General features: G+C 37.8%; 1 protein-coding gene across 1 annotated transcript in view; it reads left to right on the forward strand.

Annotated features, from left to right (window-relative positions):
- LOC127630766 (transcription factor 7-like 1-B) overlaps nt 1–12,114 on the forward strand; it is a 70,939-nt gene extending 58,825 nt beyond the window's left edge. The window contains 6 exon segments of the mRNA XM_052108530.1: nt 860–943; nt 5,421–5,561; nt 6,856–7,012; nt 7,259–7,366; nt 7,544–7,595; nt 11,209–12,114. Of these exon segments, the coding sequence (XP_051964490.1) occupies nt 860–943; nt 5,421–5,561; nt 6,856–7,012; nt 7,259–7,366; nt 7,544–7,595; nt 11,209–11,690 (1,024 nt within the window). The 3' untranslated portion in view covers nt 11,691–12,114.
- Nucleotides 12,115–14,269: the final 2,155 nt, after the last annotated feature.

Here is a 14,269-nt window from a genome sequence, read left to right on the forward strand (position 1 = left end):
TGCCACTAAATATGATCATTCTGGGTGGGAAAATGTTATTAACTGCAACAAAACTCAATGCATTATATCAACACAAAGATCGATCTTTCATTTTATCAATCAAACTCACTTAGAATGCAGACAATTTCTTTTTGCCGACACTGTTTTCCATGCATCACTGTTTTATTATATCCATATAAGTGGTTACAGAAACATGATATAGAACAGTGAAACTGATGACAACAACAACTCCATCTTTCCTGTATTCGTCTCCATTATATCACTATATTCTTCATTGGTTGTCGCTGAGCGATATCGCTCTGCATTTGCTTAAAGTTTGCATAAACTTTTCTCAACTTGTTTGCATCTCTTGGCATGCCTACATGCCACCAGTGGTCATTGTCGCTCGAGTTGCCAGAAGTCGCCAGCTCTCATTGAAAATGAATGGTCTCCTCTCGCATCTAGTAACAGAACCACTGACAATGTGAACAGGTCTTGATGCTTTAGAAGAATGTGTTTAAATTCCATAAAGAACTTTATATTCTTTCATTCTTTAGAAAAACATTTTAGATCCCAGAAACCAATACGCTAATCTGAAGAACCTTTATTGAAACATGCAGAACTTTTGGGGCTTCAAAGAGTCTCTTAAGAACCATATGGCCAACTCAAAAACCTACAGAGCAAAAAAGGTTCTTGATAAGACAAGGGTTCCTTGCTGAATGTGAAGTTCTGTGGAGATGGGTTCTTCATTGGCCAATGTTAGTCGTGTAGTGTGTGCTTGACTGAATCAGTCTGCGTGATGTAGGCCTATCGGTCTATCACTTCTGTGAAAAACCTTTATTTCTAAGAGTGTATCCCTTAATTGACCTTTCTATCTCAGGCAAGGCCAACATATGTACCCCATTGCCGCTGGTGGTTTTCGTCACCCTTACCCAGCTCTTGCCATGAACGCATCTATGTCCGGGTGAGTGTGTGTGCTTCCAGTTTAATTTTCTCATGCTGTGTTGTTCCTAGCTCCTTGCACTGACCTCCTATTTGGAGTTCATTCACACATTCAAGATCTGAATTGGTCAAGAGTAACTCTTATTTCAGTGATAGCCCTGAATTAAATAAGAAAAATCCGTACTGAGCTTCTCTTGTTTTGTGTGTAAGTGAATGCTGAATTATTCATACAGAGATATATACTACGTCCTCCTGCAGACCTTAAATACCATTGTCAGTACAAGCAAGTGCAAGCCCAGCTGTGCTTGTTTTTTTGTGGCATTTATGTGTAATTCAAAATGACCATGCTTTTCTGTCCTTTTACTGAAGACCATATCTCATAGTTAGGGTCTATTCATAGGAGGCTTTTTCGGAAAAAAAGCTGAATGGCTACCCATGAAAAACTTTTTAACGATGCTAAGAAATCTACTGGTCCCGGTCAAAAAAGCCTTTATGATATGATGATATGAAACTGTCTGCCTGTGTCTCAAGACATCTCTATTTCCACCAAATTGGGCTGGTTTTGGCTGTGAGGAGGTTTTACCTGCTATTTCTATGTTAAAAACTGACTTTAATGAAAAACGGAGAAGGGGAGAGAGAGCATCAGTCAATTTTTGTGGTGCTTGATTATGACAATGCTTCAATGTGTGTTCACTTCACCAGAAAATCACGGCACTGGGGTCACTAAGGTGTCCCATTCAACCCGTTGTAGGAAGTGGTTTCCATGGAATTTGGAAAAGGGTTTATGTGCTTAAGGCTAAATGGTCTCAGGTGTCGTTCTTCATTACATTACCAAGGTTACTGCACAACTGGCACTTATACCTATACCAGGAGTGGATAAAGAAGCTTTTGAGTAGGTCTTTATTTTGACTGAATATGACATATGAACAGAAATAAGACTGTGTTTTGGTTAAGATGAAGCATTAAGGCTTATAGTTGAGGTCAGAAGTTTACATACACTTAGGTTGAAGTCATTAAAACAAATTTTTTAACCACTCCACAGATTTAATATAAGCACTATAGTTTTGGCAAATCTGCTTTGTGTTTGATGCAAGTAATTTTTGCCAAAAACAATTGTTTACAGATAGGCTGTTTTACTATTTGACTATATCACAATTCTAGTGTGTTAGAAGTTTACATTCACCAAGTTAACTGGGCCTTTAAACCTTATGAAAATTCCAGAAAATTATGTCAAGCCTTTAGCCAATTAGCTTCTGATAGGAGGTGTACCTGTGGATGTATTTTAAGATCACACACAGTGCCTCTTTGCTTGACTTAATGAAAAAATGTAAAGAAATCAGCCAAGACCTCAGAAAAAACATTGTGGGCCCTCCACAAGTCTGGTTCATCCTTGGGAGCAATTTCCAAATGCCTGAAGGTACCACATTCATCTGTGCAGACAATAGTATGCAAGTACAAACACCATGGGACCATGCAGCCATCAAACTGCTCAGGAAGGAGACGCATTCGGTTTACTAGAGATGAACATAGTTTTGTGCGAACAGCAAAGGACCTTGTGAAGATGCTGGAGGAAACAGTTAAACAAGTATCTATATACACAGTAAAATGAGCCTATATCGACAAAACCTGAAAGGCTGCACAGCAAGGAAGAAGCCACTGATCCAATACTGCCATAAAAAGCCAGACTACAGTTTGCAAGAATATATGGGGACAAAGATTTTACTTTTTGGAGAAATTTCCTCTGGTCTGATGAAACAAAAATATAACTTTTGGGCCATAATGACCATCGTTATGTTTAGAGGAAAAAGGGTGAGGCTTGCAAGCCAAAGAACACCATCCCAACCATGAAGCATGGGGGTGGCAGCATCATGTTGTGGGGTGCTTTTCTTTAAGAGGGACTGGTGCAATTCACAAAATAGATGCCATCTATACCTATACATGGGGAAGGAAAATTATGTGGATATATTGAAGCAACATCAAGACATCGGCCATGAAGATAAAGCTTGGTCGCAAATTGGTCTTCCAAATGGTCAATGACTCCAAGCATACTTCCAAAGTTGTGGCAAAATGGCTTAAGGACAACAAAGTCAAGGTATTGGTGTGACCATCACAAAGCCCTGACTTCTGATAGAAAATTTTTGGGCAGAACTGAAAAAGCGTGTACGAGCAAGGAGGTCTACTAACCTGATTCAGTTACACCAGTTCTGTCTAGAAGCTAGTGGAAAGCTACCCAAAACGTTTGACCCAAGTTAAATAATTTAAAGGCAATGATACCAAATATCATAGTATACAATATAGTCTGGCTTTTTATGGCAGTATTGGATCAGTGGCTTCTTCCTTGCTGTGCAGCCTGTCAGGTTTTGTCGATATAGGCTCATTTTACTGTGTATAGATACTTGTTTAACGATTGGGTGTGAGTGGTGGTGGCGTAGTGGCTAAAAGCACAGGGCTGTTAATCAGAAGATCACAGGTTCTAACCCCATAGCCACCACCATTGTGTCCTTGAGCAAGACACTTAACTCCAGGTTGCTCTGGGGTGATTGTCCCTGTAATAATTGCACTGTAAGTTGCTTTGGATAAAAGTGTCTGCCAAATGCATAAATGTAAAATGTACTAACAAAGTGTATGTAAACTTCTGACCCACTGGGAATGTGAAGAAAGAAATAAAATCTGAAATAAATAATTCTCTCTACTATATTCTGGCATTTCACATCCTTAAAGTAAAGTAGTGATCTTAACTGATCTATGATCTATTTAAATTCCTGATTTAAATATCAGGAATTGTGAAAAACTGAGTTTAAATGTATTGGGCTATGGTGTATGTAAACTTCTGACTTCAACAGTATATGCAAAATGACATGGCCGTCTGTGCTGGAGTTTAAAGACAGAAACTCTTTATCCTGTTGATACGCACCCCCTTTTTGAGCACAAACCATGAAAATGACATACCTGAACTTAAATGGTTGTATTTTCTGAACCCTTATAGTATGTACACAGTTGTATTATATTTTGAAAGAAGACACTTTGGGCTTTATTTCACAAATTGTGAATATATGTTTCAGAATTAATATATGTTGTTATTTTTTAAAGTTAGAGAAGCTGAAGTTTATAGTAATGGAAATATTTTGTGTTTTTATAATCTAAAAAACAATAAAAGTGCCAAGACAACCCAGAAATACAATGTTCTCAAAGCTACAAGTCTAAAGAAATGTTTCAAATTTGAAGATGATCTAACAAAAATTGAGGTTCCTGCAAGCTTTTATCTCTGTAAAATTGCTGCTGGTGTACAGAGTAAAATTAAGTCTCTGCCTTTCAAGATGACACAAAATCTGACTGCAGTGCTTGGCCATTATGAATAAAACTACGGCACATTTTTAAAAATAGACTTTGGAGACAGGCTTGTTTTGTTTACGAGACTCTAATATATAAGATCATATACAGTTTTACAACATGAATGCTGCTCAGATTGCATAGTTTGTTGAAGAACGATGACTAAGGATAATTCTTTCAGGAGAGATCTCATGTAAACAATGGAGAATATATCAATATTTCTTGGATGTATCACTTTTATTGACAAAAAGTCCTACTGGATTCATCTGGCGTGTTTTCATAACAAAGGTATGTTTTTATTTGTACTCCTGGCACAAATAACTAAATTGCTTTTTCTGGTGTATTGCTATCTTGAAACAGAGATCGTATATCAATGTTGAACCCTTAGACCTTTGAAAAGATGTATAATTTATTAAAATTAATTACATTTATAGAAGGTAAATTATAAATTAAATGTAAGCAGAGTGACGTCACTACCGCGTGCGGTCGATTGCGTATCAAAAGGTTAAGGGAAAATGTTCAACATGTGTGAGCTGGCATGTGGACTGGAGTGTGAGGATGTTGGAGCTGTGGCATTGTGGTTAGCACACATTGACTAGAGACATTGAGCCTTGGTTCTCATATGGGAAATCCAGGTTGAAGTATTGACTTGCACGTGGACTGCTGTGTAAGTAGGTAACCATGCATGCTGGTAAAGGCTGTTCTTAGTTGGAGCTGTGGTATGGTGATAAAAACACATGGACTAGAGAAATTGAGCCTTGGTTCCCATGTGGGAAATTCAGGTTCAAGTCTGGACTTGCATGTGGACCGGCGTGTAAGGTGGTATTCATGCTTGCTGGTAAATGTTGTTCTTAGTTGGAGTTGTGGTATAGTGGTAAGCACTCATGAACCAGAGACATTGAGACTTAGTGCTCATATGGGAAAAGGATCAAGTCTGGACTAGCATGTAGACCGGAGTGTAACAAGGTAACCGTGCTTGCTGTTGAATGTTATTCTTTGTTGGAGGGGCGTAGCGGTTAGCACACATGGACTTGGAGACACTGTGCTCATATGAGTCATCAAGATTTGGATCTAGATTTTATTTTTTCTGTGGTTTAAGTGAACATGATGATAGTTTACTGCTTTCGCTTTGTCAACTCTTCTCTCTTTCGATCTCTTACACTCTGCAGTTTGGTGACGAGTCGCTTTTCCCCTCATATGGTTCCTCATCATCCTCACAGTCTTCATCAGACAGGAATTCCTCACCCAGCCATCGTCTCTCCAGCTATAAAACAAGAACCAAATGGAGACCTCAGTCCAGCAGCTCACACGTAAGTACACACATTCAACAAACTACCTTTCTGTAAACTTGTACAATATATAGTGTATCGGTACTATAGCTTGAACTCTAAAATCTGATGATGAGTCATTTTTAAAGCCGTTGTAAAATAGCCAATATACGCACACCTGCGACTGCACATAAATTCTGTATTTAAGCAGTAAGGTGCTATGCCTAAAATGCGCAACGCAGTGTATTTAGCTATATTCTATAGCGCATTCTCAAGTGCCATAATAAGATTAATACATAATACAAATATTAAGGATAAGTATTTAACCTGGTCTCATAGGATCAAGTTACAATACTTACATTTTTGCAAAATAAGTTTACAACATGAGCTACAACAACAATGCCTTTTATTACCTTTCGAACAATTCACGAGTAAAACAGCAGGTTATCAGTTCATAAAAAAATATTTCACCCTGTTCCTCACACAGTGCTATTATATGGCATTAAAACTATGCATACAAAAAGGCTATTTTGACGTGTGCATTACATGAACAATTATATTTACAAACCCAAGTGTGATCAAATTGCGCAATAGCTTACTGACTCGTCTGCCAAAAGTCTCATAGTATTACCACAAAATAACATGGTTGCTTCAGCAATTGTGCTTTATTATCTCTCATTTGCTTTCAGTACACTATCGGTTAGGTTTAGGGTAGGGAGGTAGGTAGGTTTTACTTCAGAGCTATTATTATATTGTGAATTTTTGCACAGCTAGAATGTTTTTATTGACCAATCAGAACTGTCACTTTTATAATAATGAATTTGAAAATAAATGGTCTGTAGTGTAGGAAAATCTAGTATTTGGTTGGAAAAGTATTGAGATTATAATAAATAATAAATAAATCTCATCATGTTGATGTTGCTACAGTTTAAATTGAACAGCAATAAGCCACTTGCGGCATTGTGGTAGGGTGATTTTACACAATTAAAGGAAACTGTGACCATTGTAAAATCACTGTACTGCACAACCTCAAGTGGCTTATTGCTTCTTAACAGACAGTCACATTATTGATGCTCAGCTAGCAGCTAAAAATATTAACATCACACTCTTACCTTGTGATATTTTGGAAAGAAGAAAAAAACTTTTATCATTGTGTTTTGTCTAGCAACTTACCACCGTGATACAGCGCTCCTCAACACCTGACTTTCTCACTGTCACTCCTTATGCACCCACTCACACACACACAAACACTCTCACTCTCTCTCTCTCTCTCTCTCTCTCACACACACACACATAGATTACAAGGACTAACCCACCTGTTGTGTGTATGTAACAGGAAATCTCCATGCACGACAAAGAAGGAAGAGAAGAAGCCTCACATAAAGAAGCCTCTGAATGCATTTATGCTCTATATGAAAGAGATGAGGGCCAAAGTTGTGGCCGAATGCACGCTGAAAGAAAGCGCCGCAATCAATCAGATATTGGGCCGCAGGGTGAGCAAACTTGGTGTGTGTGACCCATTTACATCTGAGATTACCATCCATTTCAGGTGATCTGATGGTGATCTGGCTCTCCTGACGACTTATGATTGGATCACCTGAGACCATGTTAATACTAGGTGTAAACTGGGCCTGTGTGTGTGTTTCGACTGTTTTGCTAGTGAAAGCAGTATCTCTATGTACAGGATATATGTGTGTGTGTGTTCACCCTTTGACCTACTGTGGTGTTTGTGTTTGCAGTGGCACTCTCTATCTCGAGAGGAACAGGCCAAATACTACGAGCTGGCCAGGAAAGAGAGACAGCTGCACTCTCAACTCTACCCTGGCTGGTCCGCACGAGATAACTACGTGAGTCACACAGCCTTACAGTTAAAATCTCCTTCACATTGCGTAATTACACTGCTTTTGACTTAACGAAAATGCAACTATACTCGTCCTCACTGTATATTGTTCTTTTCTTCTCTATTAATGACTCTACCTGTCTTTCTATCTGTTTCTCTCTCTCTCTGTATTTTTGCTCTTCAGGGCAAGCGGAAGAAGAGGAATAGAGATAATAAGACAGACTCAACACCAGAGGGTGAGGACGGACACACACACACACAGCCTTTTCTTTCTTGCCTTGTTCATTTCTAATCCCGCTCTCTCCTCCTTGCTCCATAACATGCAGCTTATGAAGTCCAGTGCTAGCACAGGCAGGTATGTCTGCAGACTTGAGGGGCGGTCACACTAGACTTTGTGTTCCATTCACTTCCATTCATATGCATGCAAATGCAGAAGAGCAGCAATGCAAACATGGATGTAGAAGTTTTGTCTTTGGTCACGTAATAAACAAGAATTGGTATTGCGATAAGTTTGTACGGTATAATCTACAGTCAGCTGGTCATTATCGCAAACTAAACCAAGACATGTTGATCAGGACCCAGACACAGTCTTGTATCGCCCTGAAGGGGTTTATTTTGCGATAATGACCAGCTGACCGTAAAGTATCCCACTTACAACAAGGCTACTTGCCAAATAAGAGACTGCGGATTCTCCAGAAACAACTGAATTCCACCACCAGTTTGCTTCTGAGTTCTGTTGGTGTTTATATTGCGAAAATGACCATATGATTTATCAGAATGCCACTTATTACAAGATTACTTGCCAAATAAGTAAATAGGCATGAAACATTGATTTGAGTTTAAGGGTCATTGACAAATAAGTTTGAGGTTATAAAAATAATACATATTTAAAAAATCTGTTTTAAAACACGTCAAGCTGTGCCTTAAATTCATGAGTGTTCAAAACTTCATTATTAATTAAACAAAAATGTCAAACATATGTTTCCAGTTGAAACATTTATATTTAAATGACTTAAATTAAGTCAAGAATATCAAGGTTTTCTCATGGTTGCACCAAATGACCTGAACCAAACCTTTTTGTCTAAATGTCAAAATATTGATATTTAATGATGATTATGATTCGTTTTTAAATCTTCACACACAGTCTTGTGGGTCAAAAGATGTCTTTTCTGTTTTATGACTTTAGTCACATTTCTACCTACATGTTGATTGCACCACATGACTTTGATTTGGTGGACAAACATTTTTCAGTTGTTAATCATATTTTAAAATAAAATTGTTTCACTGCATTTTTTTTTAGAGAAATAATAATAAAAGATTATTTAGCACAATTCATGCCAATATTCATTTTTTCAAGAAGTTCAACTTTTAATGATTTTATTTACTGTCTCCGGACGGTTGCACCACATTACATTTTTTACTTTAAGCCCCAGAAAAATGACTCTGAACTCAGTAATTGAAAACATGTTCATCATAGGAGAGGTGTATTCAAGTAATTGTTATGTATGAATTGCATTTGTAATGTATTTTTTAATCATTTATTAGACGCAGACAAAAAAAATGCCATCATGTCATTGACCCTAAAATTATTTTATTAGCTTGTAAAGATCACAAAGACATATGAGAAGTAGGAAAAATGACTCTCAATACCCGGATGACTGCTGTCATTGTTCAGAATTATCAGACCGCTAGATGGTGCAATTGACCAATCAGAATCAAATATTCCAGCTAGAGCTGTGTAAGAAGGAAGATTCAAATGTTACGGATTGACCTCTTAGCTCAATACAAAGAACAAGCTTTAAAGCCGCATGGTTTGCAGTGTTGCGGGAAAGTGGAGTAGTATGTTTGAACAGTTTGAATTTCTTTTTGAAATCATTATATCTTGTTCTGCATATTAGTTGTGGGTCGGAAATAATTCTGCATGCTTAAAATCTAGTGTGACCACATCTTTAGACAGCCAGTGGCAGAACATTCTAGAACACAACCTTCGCAAGACTCTTCATTGTGGTCATGTCCACGACCAGCGTCTTCGCACATCATTTGAATACTGTGATGTTGGCAATTCACGTTGATGGCATTTCCACTTTGTGACCAGTATCGTATTGGCGGATCTCATTAACCGTTTAAGAATATGTAAAGGACATATTTCACCCCATAAGTAAGATGGAAGAAGATATATATTTTTTATGATGTATTAAATACTTAATGTTTACTGCCATGAATTTATGATGAATTGAATGGATTTTGGATGAACTAAAATTTCTATTTCAAATACAATATTGCCAAAGCATCAGTAATGCAACTAACACTCTGTTTACACGGGATGTGAGCGGCTAATTAAAAAATGTCTGGATGCACTGATGTAATGAGAATTTGTTGGAAATGTGCTTAATGGAACATACAAATCTTTATGGTCATTAAAAAGAAGCATGTTTTTTTTCTTTATGCAAAATGGGCTGAAATTTGACCTGGACATGTTTTCGTGTGTTTCACCCGTATATACACCGATCAGGTACAACATTAAAACCACCTGCCTAATGTTGTGTAGGTGCTCCTTGTGCCGAAACAGCTCTGATCTGTCGTGGCATGGGGTCCTGTGGTATCTGCCACCAAGACGTTAGCAGCAGCAGATCCTGTAAGTTGTGAGGTGGGGCCTCCATGGATCGGACTTGTTGGTCCAGCACATCCCACAGATGCTCAGTTGGATTGAGATCTGGGGAATTTTGAGGCTTAGTCAACACCTTGAACTCTTTGTCATGTTTCTCAAACTATTCCTGAACAAGGCGCATTATCCTGCTGAAGTAGGCAACTGCCATCAGGGAATACCGATGCCATGAAGAGGCGTACATGGTCAGCAACAATCTTTAGGTAGGTGGTACATGTCAAAGTGCCACATGATTTCCAGGACTCATCGTTTCCCAGCAGAACATTGCCCAGAGCATCACACTGCCTCCACCGTCCTGCCTTCTTCCTATGGTGCATCCTGCTGCCCACCGTCCGGCCGTCCACATGATCTAAAAGAAAATGTGAATCATCAGACCAAGCCACCTTCTTCCAATGCTTCATAGTCCAGTTCTGATGCTCACGTGCCTATTGTAGGTGCTTTTGGCGGTAGACAAGGGTCAGCATGGGCACTCTGACCAGTCTGCAGCTACGCAGCCCCATATGCAGCAAGCTGCAATGCACTGTGAGTTCTGACAACTTTCTGTCATGGCCAGCATTACGTTTTTCATCGATTTGTGCTACAGTAGCTGTTTTGTGGGATCGGACCAGACAGGCTGGCAAGCGCATAAATGAGCCTTGGGCGCCGATGGCTCTGTTGCCGGTTCACCGGTTGTCCTTCCTTGGACCACTTTTGGTAGGTACTAACCACCGCATACCGGGAATACCCCACAAGACCTGCAGTTTTGGAGATGCGCTGACCCAGTCGTCTAGCCATCACAATTTGGCTCATGTCAAATTTGCTCAGATCCTTACGCTTTCCCATTTTTCCTGCTTCCAACACAAGAAATTCTAGAACTGACTGTTCACTTGCTGCCTAATATATCCCACCCCTTGACAGGTGCCATTTTAACAAGATAATAAATGTTATTCACATCACCTATCAGTGGTTTTAATGTTGTGGCTGAACATTGTATACGTTTTCAAGGTTGTGATAAATTTGCACTTTAGGTTTCTGTATCATGACCTCATTGCATAGAATATCTTGTCTTTTGGGAAAACCCCTCTCGTCTCCCCGATAGATTCGATCTTATCACTGCTGTGGTTTTATCATTCATCTGATCCTGTCAAAAACATTGACTTTGAACTGTTAAAAATTCATATTGTCGAATATCTGTTCTTTCTTAGATTTCTCACCACGGAATAAGAAGCCGTGTGTGCAGTACCTCCCTCAGGAGAAAATGATTGACAGCCCAGCCTCCTCCCACGGCAGCATGCTGGACTCTCCGGCCACGCCCTCTGCAGCCCTGGCCTCGCCCGCTGCTCCTGCCCCGACTCATTCTGAGCAGGCTCAACCGCTGTCACTCACCACCAAACCTGACCGTCACCACCATCCTCACTTTTCTCTTCTCTCCAAACCCTCTTTTTCATCCTCATCGTCATCTTCTACATCATCAACATCCTCCTCCTCCCAACCGAGCATCTCTCTACCTACTAGCTCCTCAGGCAGCCAGTCAACTCCGCCCCTTCTCTCTCGGCCACTCCCCTTCACTTCCTTGCATGCTTCGCTGTTGTCCCCGCCCTCCCCATTCCATCATGCGGCGCTGCAGTCCCATCACGCATTTTTCCAGTCTCAGCCGCTCTCTTTGGTAACCAAATCGGCTGACTGACTCTTCTAAAGCAATTCTCTCTTAATCTCTCTTAAATAATGCTGTATATTGCTTTTTACCTTTTGGAAGAAATAGATGTCAGGTTAACTTTTTTGATAAGTGAAAAGGAAATAAATATTATTGGTCAATATTTGATCATCTGCTTTTCTGTGTCTGTATAAAACAATGTATTTTTTTGTAACGTCTATTTAGAACTTGTTTCTTATTTGATGCTTTTATTCGGTAAACTTGTATAAAGAATACATGTATTAAAAACTACTTTAAAAGACAAGAAGGAACAAAAACATTTACGCTTGCCTGTAATTCATGTTAGTTTTGGAGTTTAATTCATAGTACTGGCAATTTATTAGACCTCTTTGCAATGACCCCCTCTACCCCAGTTTTGAAGTGTGTGAACTTGATAAATAAAACTTGTAAATTGTTTCTAAAAATTGAGGTTATTGTCTTCCTGGAGTCAAGTTTGTCAATTAAACAGTTATGTGTTATGGATTATTAAAACTATGCACTATCACCAAGTTTGCTAGGATTAGGGACAAAATCAGGTTTGAAAACTGGTGTCAATAAAAGTATTTGTAGGTTAACTCTAAAATATTAAGTCTGCTAGAAATTAGTCTTTGGAGTGTAATCTCTATAAATCTAAATAATCTAGTATTCATGAACAACTGGAAAAGTTGCTAGATAAGTGGAATGGATATATATATATATATATATATATATATATATATATATATATATATATATATATATATATATATATATATATATTAAGGGACAGTTCACTCACAAATGAAAATTCTCTAAACATTTACTCACCCTCATGTCAGATGTGTATGATATTCTTTCTTCTGCAGAACACAAATTAAGATTTTTTTGAAGAATATTTCAGCTCTGTAGGTCCATACAATGCAAGTGAATGGGTGCCAAAATTTTGATGCTCCAAAAATCACAAAGTCAGTAAAGAAGTAATCCATATGACTCCAGTGGTTAAATCAATATCTTCTGAAGTAATATTAGGTGTGATTGAGAAACAGATAATTATTTACATCTATTTTGCCTTGAATCTTTCTTCCTGCCATATAGGGGGCGATATGCATGAAGAATCTGAATCACTAAAAACACAAGAAGAAGAATGTGAAAGCGCAGCCTGACTGAACAGGCAGAAGAATTTATAGTAAAAAAGGACTTAAATATTGATCAGTTTGTCACCCACACCTAGCTTCTAAAGACATTGATTTAACCACTGGAGTCGTATGGATTACTTTTATGCTGACGTTTGTGATTTTTGGAGCTTCAAAATGCATCACTTGCATTGTGTGGACCTACAGAGCTCAAATATTCTTCTAAAAATCTTCATTTGTGATCTGCTGAAGAAAGTCACACACATCCGGGATGGCATGAGGGTGCTAATGAGGTGTAACTAATCAGAAAATTAATTACAATAGAATATAATGAGCTACAATATCAATGCTATAAGTTATTACAATATGAGTCTCTATTTTCATGTGTTAAAAGCAACAACAAAAAAACCATATTAAAAGCATCTAGTGTTCTAGGTAAAATGTAATATTTAACTTTTTTATTCTGTTGACAGTCATAGTTTTCATCAAAAATAATATAAAAAAAATCCATATATATTTCTGTAATTGTTTTGAATTTCATTTTTAGTGTTCATACTATTTCCTTGTAACTTTCTAGTGAGTTTCTCTTTAGCATTATTGCCTTTTTTTATTGTTATTTTTAATTTTATTGTTCATTATTGTTATTTCTGTGAATGTACTTTAAAACAATGTTGTCATTTGAAATGCGATATAATTAGATGTATAGTTTATACATCAAACAGTAGGTACTCTAATGCATCTTAATAGTGGGCTGAAACTGGATGTTGTTTACGTAAATATTTTTTATATTTTAGTCTTATTATATTTTAATTTAGTTTGGCTTAAGTAAAATGATTTAAAAAATGAATAACATTATTAAATATTCCAATTTAATAATTTGTGTAGCATTGCAAACTATTTAACATAATGTATTTAAGAAAGGCCTATAATGATCATTTTTCACACAGTATAAATGGGTCTTGATAGATATACAGTATTTGCCCTTGCAAAGTGATTATTTTTAGCAGTCCTTGGCATAAAAAAGTTTGAAAAACCCTGTTCTAGTGCAAGTTTTATTAAATTTTAAGCTGCACTATGGGTAAGCTCATTTTTGAAGAACCATGCTGATATTTGAGCAAAATTAGAGTTAAATCTTTAATGGGTGAAATTTAGGCAAACCGCACTGGAAAATAAACAGCTGAGCCAGAGCAACAAAACTTTATGCCAAAAATAAACACGGTTAGAAATAAATAAATAAATAGACATCTGTTCCTTCCTGGAATGCAAAGTCCCAAAACAATGACAAAAGCAGGTCAGACCCAGCCTTTTACTCTTGCTTTCTCACGTCACATCTTTATTTGTGGTTTGGCTAGCTGCTGGAGCTGTAATTAAATGAGAGGTAAAAGGATGGAGCTCCAGGGAGCTCATTAGTCTTTTCAATTTGTGAAAATACACAAGGTAGTATCCTCTGCTTTTAGGGAC

This window comes from Xyrauchen texanus, chromosome 37 (assembly GCF_025860055.1).
Source record: "Xyrauchen texanus isolate HMW12.3.18 chromosome 37, RBS_HiC_50CHRs, whole genome shotgun sequence".
Lineage (NCBI taxonomy): Eukaryota > Metazoa > Chordata > Actinopteri > Cypriniformes > Catostomidae > Xyrauchen > Xyrauchen texanus.